Source organism: Mus caroli, unplaced genomic scaffold, assembly GCF_978045245.1.
Source record: "Mus caroli unplaced genomic scaffold, Mus_caroli_1 scaffold_7, whole genome shotgun sequence".
Lineage (NCBI taxonomy): Eukaryota > Metazoa > Chordata > Mammalia > Rodentia > Muridae > Mus > Mus caroli.
The window spans coordinates 76,152,609-76,166,994 of record NW_028227262.1 but is presented as its reverse complement, the minus strand read 5'-3'; the positions used below and the strand labels follow the sequence as shown (position 1 = coordinate 76,166,994).

General features: G+C 42.0%; 1 protein-coding gene across 1 annotated transcript in view; it reads right to left on the bottom strand.

The window, feature by feature from the left end:
• The window catches only part of Dnah6 (dynein axonemal heavy chain 6), a 202,163-nt gene that overhangs the window by 79,621 nt on the left and 108,156 nt on the right, over positions 1 to 14,386 (bottom strand). Inside the window, exons 40-45 of the mRNA XM_021164519.2 lie at positions 13,818 to 13,975; positions 10,491 to 10,622; positions 9,384 to 9,555; positions 7,529 to 7,675; positions 6,211 to 6,284; positions 3,217 to 3,371 (exon numbers count right to left, since the gene is read on the bottom strand). Coding sequence (XP_021020178.1) covers positions 3,217 to 3,371; positions 6,211 to 6,284; positions 7,529 to 7,675; positions 9,384 to 9,555; positions 10,491 to 10,622; positions 13,818 to 13,975 — 838 coding nt within the window. The remainder of the gene's footprint in view (positions 1 to 3,216; positions 3,372 to 6,210; positions 6,285 to 7,528; positions 7,676 to 9,383; positions 9,556 to 10,490; positions 10,623 to 13,817; positions 13,976 to 14,386) is intronic.

The window sequence follows — 14,386 nt, the reverse complement described above, 5'->3', positions numbered from 1 at the left end:
AGTTTGGCAGTTGAGTTCAGTGCATCAGAACTGAGCCAGTTGGGTGAGTTCAGAGTGGAGTTCAGTTGATTCAAGTCAGTTCAATTGAATCAGTTCAGTCAGTGTAGTTCATGCAGTGTAGGTCAGCAGAGGCCATTGAAGCCAGAGAGTAAGAAGGAGCCATAAGATTAAAACAAATTGCCAGAGTTAGTTTGAGGCCAAGCAGAGCAATTCAGTGAGAAGCAGAGAAGCCAGATTGAATCAGTCATCTTGGAGAGATGTTTGAGCCAGAACAACTGAGTTGTACCAGCCAGCCAGAGTTCAGAGAGAGCTAGAAAGGATGAGCTTATTCAACAATAAGTCTCCAAGATGACAATTACATCTGACAAATAAAAGTTACTTTTACAGGAAATAATTGATTTTTGTAAGTTGTCCTATGACCTACACCACACACACACACACACACACACACACGCGCGTTAAAGGGTTGGAATCACATCTACTTCTATTTCTGAGATCTAAATTTTTTGCACAACTTAAAAATTTCATGAGTATCAAAAGCAGGAATAAGAGATTTCCTCCATGGAAACGAATCAACATGAGCTGGCCACACAACAGGCCTCAAGGTGTCATTTCACAAGACAATGGTGAGAGATTGAGGGAGAGAAAAACATCATTGTGGATCAGTGACAATCTGTAAAACTATCCTAAGTGAGGATGAAGATATACAGAAGAAGAAAGAAGGAAATTAAAAAAAAAATTAAATTAGAAAAAAAGGTCCAAGAAGGCGGGAGGAATGTATGATAGGGATTAACACATCTGAGTATTGGTGCTCACAAGACCTCCCCAGGGAGTGATGGTGTTGACAAACTTTTAAAAACAAAATAGAAAGGGTACAAATAATTTCTTTAAAAAATTATTATCATCAGTGTTTTAAATAAGGTTTCTCTATGGGAATGAAAGTTGTTCAGATATAGCATGTGGGTATGTCGGTAAAAGAACAGATAGGGACCAAGCACTATCTTGATAACCCAGTGACAGATAAACAGTCATCTTATAATGCAAGCTGTGGCAAACATGACTCCTTGAATTTGAGTTAAGAGCAGAATTGTAGGACTCATGGGAGACTTTATTTATGTGAAAAAAATCCTTGGGGTTGTCAGTCTGAACAAGAACCAGCACTAAAATTTGGCCAAAATGAATATAGACCCTCAAAGCTGTTAAATTTTTGCTATAGTTATAGATCAAGGGACATCCCACTCACACTGATATTTCAAAATGATTTTTAAAAATGTCACCATATGTGGGTATCATTTTTAAAGTACAGTATTAGAAATTTATGAAGCTAAGCATATTGAAGGCTGGAAATTCTTTTAATAATTAACACGAAACATCAGGATACATTTTTAGTGGAGAGGGATCTGAGACAAGTCTTGGTATAATAGCCCAGGATAGTCTCAAACTTGTAGCAATCCTGCCTCACTCTCCCAAGTGCTGGGCTTTCAACCATTGTACTCCTGGCACGATTCAGGAGAGCTATGCTTGGTAAGGATAAAGCTAAGAGAAGCATGAGAATAATTTTAAAGAATAATTTATGGAGCTTTTATGAAAAACTGGGTCTGTTCTGGTTTGGGAGACCGGCAGTGGAATTAGAGTCAAAGGTCTGAATATGATTCCTAAGCCTGCCATTCATGAGTAAGAATTGGGAGAGTGTGCCTGATTTTTCCATGGCATTGTCTGTAAGTCGATGCAGTATTGTTTCTGGTCCAGTTTGTTCTGTGATCCCATCAAAGGCTAGAGCACTGTTCTCCTTGTATGAGTCTGGATGTATCTGTGTGGCTGCTTTGACAGAAAGAATAGATATGATGGAATAGCTAAGTTATATGGCCACTTGACTTCTCTTCTTGTTGTTGGTGCCAGGGCCGTGATTTGGTGAAGCCCAAACACCCCTACTGTGGTCACAGAGAGGCGTGTGGAGGGAGTATCTGAGGACAGAGATGTGCCAGGTACTCCAGGTACTATCTGATGAAACTATGAGAAGCACCCCAAGAGAGCAGCCTATAACCACTGAAAGACAATGGTGAAATAAAGCCAGTTAATGTGTGTCTAAACAGCCAGGAAGAACATTCTCTGAGCCGAATTCACAAAGAGCTTGGGGCACAGAGCTAAGAGGGGACCATGACCATTACATGATGCCATGTATCAAGGCTTTCCATGCTCACTGAGTCCCATTATTGCTTCTGCTCCCTAGGAGGGACCTGACACCAGAAGTCACAAATGGGGGCTCACCTGGAAAGGTTATTTAAACACTCAGAATGGTCTAGAAGGACATGAACTACTCTATAAAGTGGTGTGTGTCTCAAGTACTGAAGACATTCAGGCTCAGTGCCCACATGTGAGGAATGTCCCTCCAAGAGGGCCCTAAGTGGGCAGGAGTCACACTTTTAAGCAGATAGATCTATCATCAGGGTTCAACGATATTTACTATAATCTTGAGTTTTCTTTGTAGGCACACGTGTACCTTGTAATTAGCCCAATATATCTATTAAACCACTTCAGATACTATCTATAACAAGAATAAAAACAAACAAATAAAATTGATTAATGCTTTGCAATCACAGGATGTAGAGAAATAGCTTAGTGGTTAAGGACACTTGTTGCTCTTGCAGAGAACTCAGGGTTTGTTCCTAGCACCCTCATGGTGGTTTATAACAATTCCGGGGGCTCCAACCCCCTCTTTTCACCACCGAGGGTATCAGATATGCACATGGTGCACATAGATATATGTAGACAACACACTATACACATAGGTATGTCTAATATTTTGATATTTTGCAATAATGACCTATGGGATTCCATAGAAAATTCATTTTGTATCTATTTTAGGCATATAGAAATATATTTATTTGGGGGCTAGAGAGATGGCTCAGTAATTATGAGCATGCTCTCCCAGAGGACCTGGGTTTTGTTCCAGCACCCACATTGGGCAGTTCAAAACTGCTTGTATCTCCAGCTCCAGGGAATCTAACATCCTTTTCTGGCTACCTCAGGTACCACACACACACACACACACACAAAGTAAATAAACAAAATCTTTAAAAAAATCTTATAAAGTATCTTTTAGTTCACATTGCTTATTTCTATGGGCCTTTAACTAGTCTCCTAATGCGTCTAAAGTTTTATCTTTACTGAAACACAGATTAGATCAAGTATGTGTGGGAGCCTGTGGCACTGTACCTGGACACGTGCTCTATGGCATCCTGGAAGAACACCAGCTTCACTTCCTTAGGGTTTGTGAGGTTATAGTCATCGAGATAGTCCTGCAGAACATTCTCGATTTTCTCCATGTCGGGTAAATCATCATAGATGCGGTCAGACTTCTCTGCTCCAAACTGTAAGGCGATTTGTGGGAACACACCAAGTTGGGTCAATTGCCTTATATAGACATATGACACACACAGACAATCTGGAAAATTATTTCACTTCACCTTTTCCAGTGCTAGGTTGTAATGACAATGATTTTTGCAATAAACCTCACGCAGAAAGGAGTTTGAAATTATTTAATTTGTGTGTGTGTGTGTGTTCTGGTTTCATACTCTTAGGCTGTTGCCATTCAAAAAGCTAACTGAAAATCCACAGGGCCAATTGTGAGCACCATGAATGATCGTTTTTGGGACTACATGTAGGTTTTGTTCTGTTTTGACAACAGCGGCCAGCCTAGAGTTAAACATACTGTTGAGAATAAAAATCAGGTGTAAAACAAAAGGAACTGAGCGCCTTAGTTGGCCCGATTGAGGATGCCTTTTCTTTGCTGTAGCAATGGCTGGGAGGCACTTCTGCTAAAATAAACCTGGAAAAAGCAAAGAGAGTTCTTGTACGCAGGGCTCACATATCCTAGGCAAATGCTCTACCACCTGGCCATCCCCCAGGTCTGTTTTATCTGTTTAACTTTGCACTCCCTTTCTTTCTCCCCCCTTGGTGTGTGTGTGTGTGTGTGTGTGTGTGTGTGTGTGTGTGAAGTTGTGGGTATTCTAATGTGGAAGTCAGAGGACAACTTTGGATTGTTTGTCCTCGGAAGCTTTCCAATTTCTGTCTTATTGGCCCGGAACTTTGCAAATTAGGCCAGCATAGTTTTGAGGGATTCCCCAATCTCTGTCTCTCATATTGCTAATTGCTATAAATGTGCTTGCTATGTGTACACTACTGCATCTGGTTTTTACATGGAGTTCTGGGGATTCGAACTTATGTTGTGGTAGCTTAGCCTAGGGAGTGGCACTATTTGGAGGTGAGGTCTTGTTGGAGGATGTCACTGAGGAAGTCAGTCAACTCATAGTGGCCTTCAGATGAAGATGTAGAACTCTCAGCTCTGCCTGTGTCATGCCTGCCTGGATGCTGCCATGCTCTTGCTTTGATGATAATGGACTGAACCTGTGAACCTGTAAGCCAGCCCCAATTAAATGTTGTCCTAATAAGAGTTGCCTTGGTCATGGTTCACAGAAGTATAATCCTAATTAAGAACTATGTCTTCATGCTTGTTGGGCAAGCCCTTTACTGACTAAGCCATCTCTCCAGGTCTTTCTTTATTCTTTTATTTGATAATACTATCACTAAAACCACATAACAAATGTAAATTGTGAGAACAAACCCTCATAGTTTATTTATTTTTACTTACTTTGTTGTGTTTGACCTAGTCTTTCTTTCCTTTTAAAATTTGTTGGTAATTTCAAACATGCATATAATATATTTAGATTATATTCATCTTCTCCTTAACTCCTCTAAGACATCCCTCTATCCTCCCTCCTAATTCATGTTGACTGATTTTTAAAGAATTAGTTGATTAAAATTTAAAACCATAAAGTCCAATCAGTACTGCCTGTATGTCCATGAGTATAGGCCTGCCCACTGGAGCATTCATAGGCAACCAACCTTCAGGGCCACATCCTTGAGTAAAATTGTCTCTCCCTTCCCCATCAGCCACCACTTGCCAGTAGCTCCTTAGTGAGGTGTATGAGCTCCTGAGCAGCTATCCCACCCGTCGGGGAATACTGACAGCTTTAACCTTGTACAGGACTTGGATAGGCATCTATGACTGCTGGGCCTTCATTTTAAATGATAACTTTAAGTAAGTATACTTCACACAAATAAACTATCCTTCCCCCGACGTCAGGTGGTAATACTCATTTGGAGTGAGGCCCTGCATATAGCTTATAGAAGGACCAGTTAATTTACTATCAGATCATTAGCTTTGGTAGGCAGGCAGCTATGTACCTTTGCTTTCTGTGTGAGGCTGAGACCTTGGCAAATGAAATGGGTGTGGCCCTTGGCTTTGAGACAAAGATCATATTCCCCAAGTAAAAGTCAGTTTGATGGAAGCAGATGGCAGTTTGCTGTATAGGTGGTGTGATGGTTTGTGTATGCTTGAGCCAGGCCTTGTTGGAGTAGGTGTGTCACAGTGGCTGTGGACCTATAATACCCTAGTCCTAGCTGCCTGGAAGCCAGTATTCTGCTAGTAACCCTCAGATGAAGATGTAGAACTCTCAGCTCTGCCTGTGTCATGCCTGCCTGGATGATGCCATGCTCCTGCCTTGATGACAATGGACTGAACCTCTGAACCTGTAAGCCAGCCCCAATTAAATGTTGTCCTTACAAGAATTGCCATGGTCATGGTGTCTCTTCACAGCAGTAAAACCCTAATTAAGACAGGTGGGTTGGGGGCTAATGGAAGATTTGTTCCAGGATTGTTCAGAGGGTAAAAATAGGTCCATGTGTTGATGCTTTTGGAAGAATGGAGACTTACAATGATATAAAAGATAGTTAAATGTAAGAGTGTTTTGCTACTTGTGAGTTTCCTTGAAATGAAGAGAACAGCTCCTTTGACTATTACACTTCCATGACCGAAAGCAAGTGATTGGGGATTGCACAGCTAGGTACAACGGGCCTGAGCTAAGGAAGACCAGATAGTAAATAATACTTGGTGTTGCAGAGCACCTGTCTCTGGCTCTGATACTGTACTCTGCTAACACTGGGCAAAGGTGGCCGTAGAGTGAGCTGTGTCGGAATAAAGCATATTTACAAGAACTAGGCAGCAGGCAGATTTGGACCATGGGACCGGAGCTTGTCCACACTTGGCTTAGATGTTTAATCTTCACAAATGCAAAATCCTAACGTGGATGAATCTGATTCAGAAAACATCAAATACCTTTGAGTACAGCCAGGCAGTAGACCACTCACCTTAATGAAATCCCCAAATATGATGGGCTTGCTTAAAAAGTATTCCAGGTCAATTGCAATTCCAAAGTGCTTGTCTGTTAACAAACAAAAGCAACTTCACCATGGGGATTGGTTTGCATGTAGCATTCTAATGCGATCTACAGATTCGTGTCTGCAGTTGATATAAAAACTGAGAGACAGCCATGCCAACAACATACCATTTTAGTTGTGTGGAAAATTTCCCAGATTTCATTATTTAGTAAGTATTAGAATTTTTGGGTAAATAGTAAATATTGAATAACTATTCAATAAAAAAGAAACATTTTGGGATTGTCATCATTTCTTTTTATCTTTTAAAAAATTCTTTTTTGAGACAGAGTCTCATGCTGTAGCCAAGCTGGCCTCAAACTTAATGCAATCCTCTTGCTGGAGCCTCCTGAGTGCTAGGATTATGGAAATGAATTACTACACCCAGATAAAAATACGTTTTTTTAGTTAGCATATAAAATAATGGGTTTCATGATGCCATTTTGATATAAATAGATCATTATTTTTGTTTTTATTTTCCCTCCTTTGTCTCCCTTTCCTTCTAAGCCTCTGCCCCCTAACTAAACTTATCTGTGTCCATGTCATATATGTGTGACATATGTATATAACCATGGGTCTGTATATATACCTAGATTCCCCATGATGCCACACATGTGCATACATATACATATCACATGCTGTAGCCAAGCTGGCCTCAAACTTAATGCAGTGTTCTTGTTGGAGCTTCCTGAGTGCTAGGATTATAACTATAACTATATATAGTTACCCCCTAGATTCTCCATTATGCCATGTATGTGTGGCATATGTATTACATGTGTGTGCTCATAACCACACACACACACACACACACACACCCTAAATCCTCGATGACAGAAGGCATGTGATATTTGTTTTTCTGTTTGCCCATGATCGTCTCTTGTTCCCTTCCATGTCATTTCAGACTGCTTCCTCCTTCTACTTCTCTCTGCTGTCATATCATTCATCAATATTCTCTTTCCCTCTCTATTCCTTGTAAGAGAGGAAACATGTTATCCTGCCTTCCTATTAGACAAAATTTCATTTGTCCATTTTCCTGTCTCTACTTCTAATTTCATACCTGATTAAGACTATAAAACCTTTATTTTAGTAATTCATCTTCATAATATTTATATATATTTGACTTACCAAAAATTTTTACTTATGAATGCCTAACACTCATAAACTCATTTTCAGTTCACTTTTATGGAAACCAAATTGTTTCTCTGATTTCTAAAACATTAAAAAGAAAACCCAGCTAAATAAAGATACTTACTGGCCATTTCTGTCAAAATGACATGGAAGTAGTGTTTGTCTTCATTATTGATCAGGCGATCATGGAATACTCTTTGACATTCGTGGCAAAACAGTCTAAATATCTGAAGTTCTTCTCTTATTGTTCCTGGATCACATTGGAGAATACCTGTATTTGTTTGTTTGTTTGTTTTTTTTAGAAAAGGAGAAAAAAGAAAAAATTGCATTTATGGAATCTCAGTTTAATAAAGTAGAAAACACTTAAGTCCAGCTTGGGATGGAAAGAAGTCGTTAGGTTTGATATATATTTTGAAAGGGTAGTTGTTCAGGGAGTGGGTGGAGGTCAAGGTTCATAACCAGAGGAGTTAATGATGGTCCCTGCTATGGCAGGAATACCAGTGGCAGTGGTAGTGGCAGAGGGATGAAGAAAGACTCTATCTTTTCTTTTCTTTTCTTTTCTTTTCTTTTCTTTTCTTTTCTTTTCTTTTCTTTTCTTTTTCTTTTCTCTTTTCTTTTCTTTTCCTTCTCTCTCTCTCTCTCTCTCTCTCTCTCTCTCTCTCTCTCTCTCTCTCTCTCTCTCTCTCTCTCTCTCTGTTTCTCCCTCTCTCTCTCTTTTGAGACAGGATCTCACTATGTAGCTCTGGCTATCCTAGAACACACCATGTAGACCAGGCTGGCCTGGAACTCACAGAGACCTGCCTGCCTCTGCCTCCCAAGTGCTGGAATTAAAGGTGTGCATCACTGAAGCTAGCTAATAACCTACTTTCAATCAAGTTTAAGAAGTCCAGTTGAGGAGCTGAGTGAGGACATGGAGAAGAGTGTAGAACACGGGAGGCATGCTCAGAGGAGAGGCTGCTCTCTGGAACAGAGGACTGACTGAGGTTGAACAAAAAGTTGACTGAGTACAGAGCCCAGGCCATGATTTTAAGGTAGGGAGGAGGAGCAGTTATCGATGCCAATGGAGTGACAACAGCCAGGGAGAGTAGGGAACAGGAGAGCTTACACTAGAAGCATTGCTGAGGAGAGGCTTGCTTTATTTATTTAATTTATATAACAGAAGTCTTTCTAGAAAAAAAGAGGAATTAAATTTTAAAGGTGGGATCTATTATTGGATTTGCAAAAATGATGCTGGGAATGATCTAATAGAAGAGGTTACTATAAAAGCAATGTGGGGATTGTAAGAACCAAGTCTCAGATGAGGCAGGTGGAGAAGGAACTCTGTACAGGGGCAGTTCAGATCAGGATAGGAAAAGTCAGGTTGTCTGGGAGCTTTGGGAGATGCAGCATCTTTGGTCTGCTTGCTTCTATTTTTCAGCTTTCTATTCCTCACCCTTAGCTGGAAGGGGGAAAGTGGAATTGGGTAGAGATTTGAGAAGGTTCTGGGATTCAGTGTGAGATAGGGCCGTAAGGAGTCTTGAGTAAGTTATGTTCTGTGTCACCATTACTTTTCTGTTGCTGTAATAAAATACCCCGACAAAAGCAAGTTAGGAAGAAGGAAGGTTTTTCTCATGGATTTTTCTCATAGTTCCAGTCCATCTCTCCAGGGAGGTTGTATGAGCAGGAGCATGGGTGGGGTGGCTGTGCACAGCACATCCACAGCCAGGCAGCAGGAACAGCAAAGTTGAGAAACAGAATATGCTCAGCTCACTTCCTCCTTCTTATATAGTCTGGATCTCAAACATAGGGAATAGTGACGCCCACAGTGGGTAGGTCTTCCCACCTCAATTAACCATGCCAAGAAGGTCCTCTCCTGGGTGATTCTAGATCTCATCCTGCAGACAACTGAGATTAACCATCATGCTAGGAGTTGGTGCACATGATTCTGAGAGATTTGGTGGAGGGCAATGGAAATGCAGAAGCAAGAATGAGGACACCACCTTGCACACACTTGGATAAGTCTCTCAGGTTAAAGACATAATGGGACTTGGCTGGGGTTGGCAGGAGATCGACACTCATCCTGTTGTAAATCTCAACGGCAGCTTCTACAATATTTGATGACGTTTGCTTTACTGCTTCTGGGAAGTCAGCCAGGAAGCCATTCAAGATGGCCTAGAACCAGAAAAATAATGGAGAGAGATTTTTTTTAACCCAATATTTGTCTTTCAAATACTCCAGTTTGATACTGTTTTCCAAGTGCAATAGAAGAAGGCTAAATTCTGAGACTAAGGCACCTGCAATCAAGCCCTTGTTCATTTCAGAGTATACTTTCAAGAACAGGATCTTTCTTGTGATGTGTGGTTGTTTGGGTTGGCTGAGTGGAGTTCATAACTGGTCTGTAACTTCCCATGAACTTCCCATTTTCTGTTTCTGTGACTGTGTTCACTCAAGAACTCTCCGTTCCTGGGCTCTCTTCCCTCTCTGTCAACTTGTAGCCTCTTCCAAGACCCCACCTTGGGTGACTGGAGATGGCATGCCCCACTGACGCATGCCATGTCCTGCCATCATCCTTTTCAGAGCAACGTTTCCCATCGCAGGATGCTCTGATGAGTGCTTCTAGGTTAAGGTAACAATGTGTTTCCTGTTTAAAAGATGAGGAGGTGGTCACCCAGGGAGGTTAGCTCAGGTGGGAGAAAGCTAGCTCATTGTTCACAGTGATGATGGGAGAGTTCATGATGTCTGTCTGAGGTGTGTTGAACTGTAGCTGCCTGGAGTGTTGTGTGATTTAAGTAGGGGATTCAGACCTGGAGGTCATGTCTGAAATGTGCACAGAGGTAAGGGCTGGACAGTGGAAGAGATCTGCCTTCTTTAGGAGTGTCACATATAACCTGTCTGCATTCCTAAATGGTCTGCCTGGGAGATCACAGATACAGAAGTCAGTAATGCATACACCGCCCAGCTGCTCTCCGGGTGCCCATGGTCAGATGCTCCCTGCTTAGAAAAGAGGTGAAAGGGGTCCTTAGAAATCCTGTGGACTGTTTTGACTCTGGGATCCTTAGTCCATGTTTTCTTTGCCCCATCTTGTTTAAATTAGAATCCGCACTCACCTGGAATATCTGCTTCAGACTGTGCTCTGAGGGCATCGGGAGGCACAGCATGCTGAAGTGTCGGATGAAGCGGGGTGTCACAGGATTGCGACCCCCTCCTGGAGGTGCACATGCTGACACAATTGTTACATCCTGGGTGGAGAGAAAGCAATGTGGGTCAGCATGTAGAGAAAATGATAAGGTCTGCCCTCCCTAATATCAGGACTCAGAAACAACACTTTTTTTTTTTTTTTTTTTTTCGAGACAGGGTTTCTCTGTGTAGCCCTGGCTGTCCTGGAACTCACTTTGTAGACCAGGCTGGCCTCGAACTCAGAAATCCACCTGCCTCTGCCTCCCCAAGTTCTGTGTGCACCATCACATCTGGCTCAGAAACAACACTCTTGAGGACCTATGATGAGCTGGCTTTGCAACCCCATGACTCTTTGAGTTCACTATTCACACCCTTATTTCATGATGAAAAACCAAGGTTTTTCCTTGGCAATGTCAGGGATATTTATTTATCTATTTATTTTAGGACCCTCTGCTCGCTCCTGTCAACCCCGCTCATTCTGGTCAGTCCCGCTCAGTCAATTCTACTTGCTCAGTCCCTGCTCGCTCCAGTACAAAGATTTATTTATTATACATAAGTACACTGTTGCTGTCTTCAGACACACCAGAAGAGGGCATCAGATCTCATTACGGGTGGTTGTGAGCCACCATGTGGTTGCTGGGATTTGAACTCAGGACCTTTGCAAGAGCAGTCAGTGCTCTTACCCGCTGAGCCATCTTGCCAGCCCCAGGGCTTTATTTTTAAAAACATTGCTCTGGAGACTGGCAAGATGGCTTAGTGTTTAAGAACATGTTCTGCGTTTGCAGGGGACTGTAGTTAGTTGTTGCAGTTTCCTTCCTAGCGTCCACATCAGGAAACACAATTTGCCTGTAGCTCCAGGAGGCCAGACACCTTCTTTAGGACTCCATGAGGACATATGCACCCCCAGAATAGGCACACAATTAAAAATAAATGTTTAAAAACAAGCAATAGAGATTAAAAGGCCACTTATGCTGTTTGTAGGTCAGGGAGCAGGCCTAGTGTGTCTAGTGATCAGTTAAATGTGTTAGTTTAAATCTGACTGATATTATAGGAGGTATAGACTATTGGCTTTAGGAATCTGAGAGAGAGAGAGAGAGAGATAGAGACTGGCTTCTGATAACAACTGTGGAAATGAAAAGAAATAAGTGAGCAGAGAAATATTTGCAACGGGTGACCCATACATTCAAAAGAAATTCTAGGATTTGGCCTGTGTCTGTTTGTCTTTGAGTCAATAACACCATTTGTTTTGCAGGGATGCTGGGGAAGTTAAATGATGTAACAGTGCTTTCTGCAATTTGTCTTTACTATGGGCAGAAATGACTTACTGCAGACATGCCCCCTTTTAGGATAGAATCAGAGCAGGCAGTCCACACAGGGTCCCCATTCTCCCCCAGACTCTTGAGTCCTGCTGATGGCTTGTTGGTGGCACATGTGGCCACAACAAGGCTCTGACTCTCATCTTTTCTCCTCTTAGGGACTCCAGAGTCTCTATTCTTGCCTCCTTTCTAGTCCACTCCTTTCTTACAGCCAAGTAGATCTTTCTAGAACACTTGCTTTGGAGACTCCCCATCACTGAGAGGACAAACTCACATTTTTTTTTTTAAATCATGAACTCATAGCCATCTGAGATGTGAGTTCTGTCCCTCTTGCTGTTCTAGAGTCATATTTTACAGAACTAGGGCATTTCACACTCCTTGTTTATGAGGTATAAAGTGTTCATGCCCTCTGTCTGTCCTTACTGTCTAGTCTCCCAAACACTGGCTTCTCTTAGCCCCAACCCCATCTCAATCCTGAATTCTCGCTGTCTTTCCTACTCATTATCTTTTACAACAAATAACTGTCTACTTTCCAAAACTGAGCTCCCTGGGAGGCAAGGACTGTCTCACTGGCCACTCATCTCCTGAAGCAGCATAACAAAACCTTAGTGCAAATGAAATGAGCTGAATTACAGGTAAGAAACACCAACACGCTTTATAGACTGAATTTACTCAGAAATAATATGCCAAAGCCCTAATTTTTTATAAAAACCGATTGCTTTTGGAGACAGGGAATTTGGAGAGGTGATTAATGTAAAATGATGCCTTTAGAGTGAACCCTAATACAATACAAATGGTACCTCAATAAGAAGAAAACCAATTGTAATTTGAGTACAGTTTGCCTCCTCCATAACTTATGTTGGACTTTAATCCCTCTTAAGGGGCATGTAGAGGGGAGAAGTTTAATCCAACATTGTTGTTTTGAGATGGTAGCTTTAGGAAAGGATTAAGACTAGCTAAGGTTATCAGGGTGGCACTGCTCATACTTCTCCAGCCTTGCTGTTGTGTAGCATTTCCCTCTGTTTCTTAAAAAGCTGTAAAAGGAACTTTGCTCATATCCGGATACAAAGAACTCACAAGTTCCAGGAAGTCTCAGAAACTTACTAGATTCACAAGGTTCCTGGCTCCCCAAGATTATATGGGTAATCTGCTGAGGAGAGGAGACTCTCTGAACTTGATCTGTTTGCAAGTTGTACAACAAACTCCTGATCCAGTTTTTGTGATTTGTCACCCATGCTGAGTTTGGGGGTGGGCTTTGGGTGAGACATCTGATCCCATTTTTTTTCCTCCTGAGACAAGATTTCATTCTGTGACCCTGGCTGCCCTAGAACTTGTGATATAGACCAGGCTGGCCTGGTCACAGAGATCCACTTGTTTCTGCCTCCCAAGTGTTGGGAGACATATAACCACCATATCCAGTGCTGCAGCTGCCTTTGAGTTATCCATGTTCCTGTAAGTAACCTTTCCTCACACCTATACGTGTGAATAAGCCCAATAAACTCAGGGGTCGATCAGGTTGGATTTGGATGCTGTCTTTATTTTGGCCTCCCCTCGGCTCCCTATCTGGGTTGAAGAGATGCTTGTTTACATCTTTCCAGTGTCACCTACCATCTGACTGTTCCAATGATGAAATCTGGCACCACATGTGGTCTCTTGCCCTTGGATCAAAACCACAACCCACAATAAATCTCTTCATGACTTACCCATCCTATATAACTGTTATTGACAGTAGAATACAGAATGACAACCCCATGTAGGGACATGAGGAGAAGATGGACACCTACAAATCATGGATGGAAGTCTCAGGAGAGTGGATGCTGCTCACCCCTTCATTTTGAGCCTTTAGGATTATGAGAAACTAGCTGAAGCTACCCAGTCTGTAGTATTTGGAAATATCGTCCATCTTTGAACACACCAATTAACGTGAAATCTAAAATTAACCTGTATTTCTTTCCAAAAGAGTTTGTTTCTATCATAGAATCCACCAAAATCTTGATACTGCCGAAGCAGTTCAATTGGTGGTTGGGAGCCATAGCGGTCCAGCCGGGGCATATTCAGATCATCAACAAAAATCACCACTTGTTTATTTCCTGGTGCTCCTGGAAGAAAAGAAGGAATTTTGAAAGAATCACAATCTGTCCTTAGAAAACATAAGACCATTTGTTGTTGTGGCTTAAAAACAACTTGTCCTCACAAAAGTTCACATTGAAGCTTAGTTCTTGGTGTAATGGTATTGGGGGGGGGAGCACTGAGGCATTTGGGGTCACCAGGGATCTGCCCATCTACCCTCTGCTGGGAGCTACAGACCTGACCAAGGCTTTCACATTGTTATGTTATGTGGTCCCTCACTTAAGACTCAGAAACACTTGATGATGCTAGTTCCCCAGTGTTGGGAGCTATTAAGACAACTCTTGATCTCTGAATCGGGCCTCTCCCCCCGAGAAGAAAAGGGGGTCAAAAGTGGGCCACCGACACACCGATTCTGAGAATGTTTCAGCCCTACCGATTCC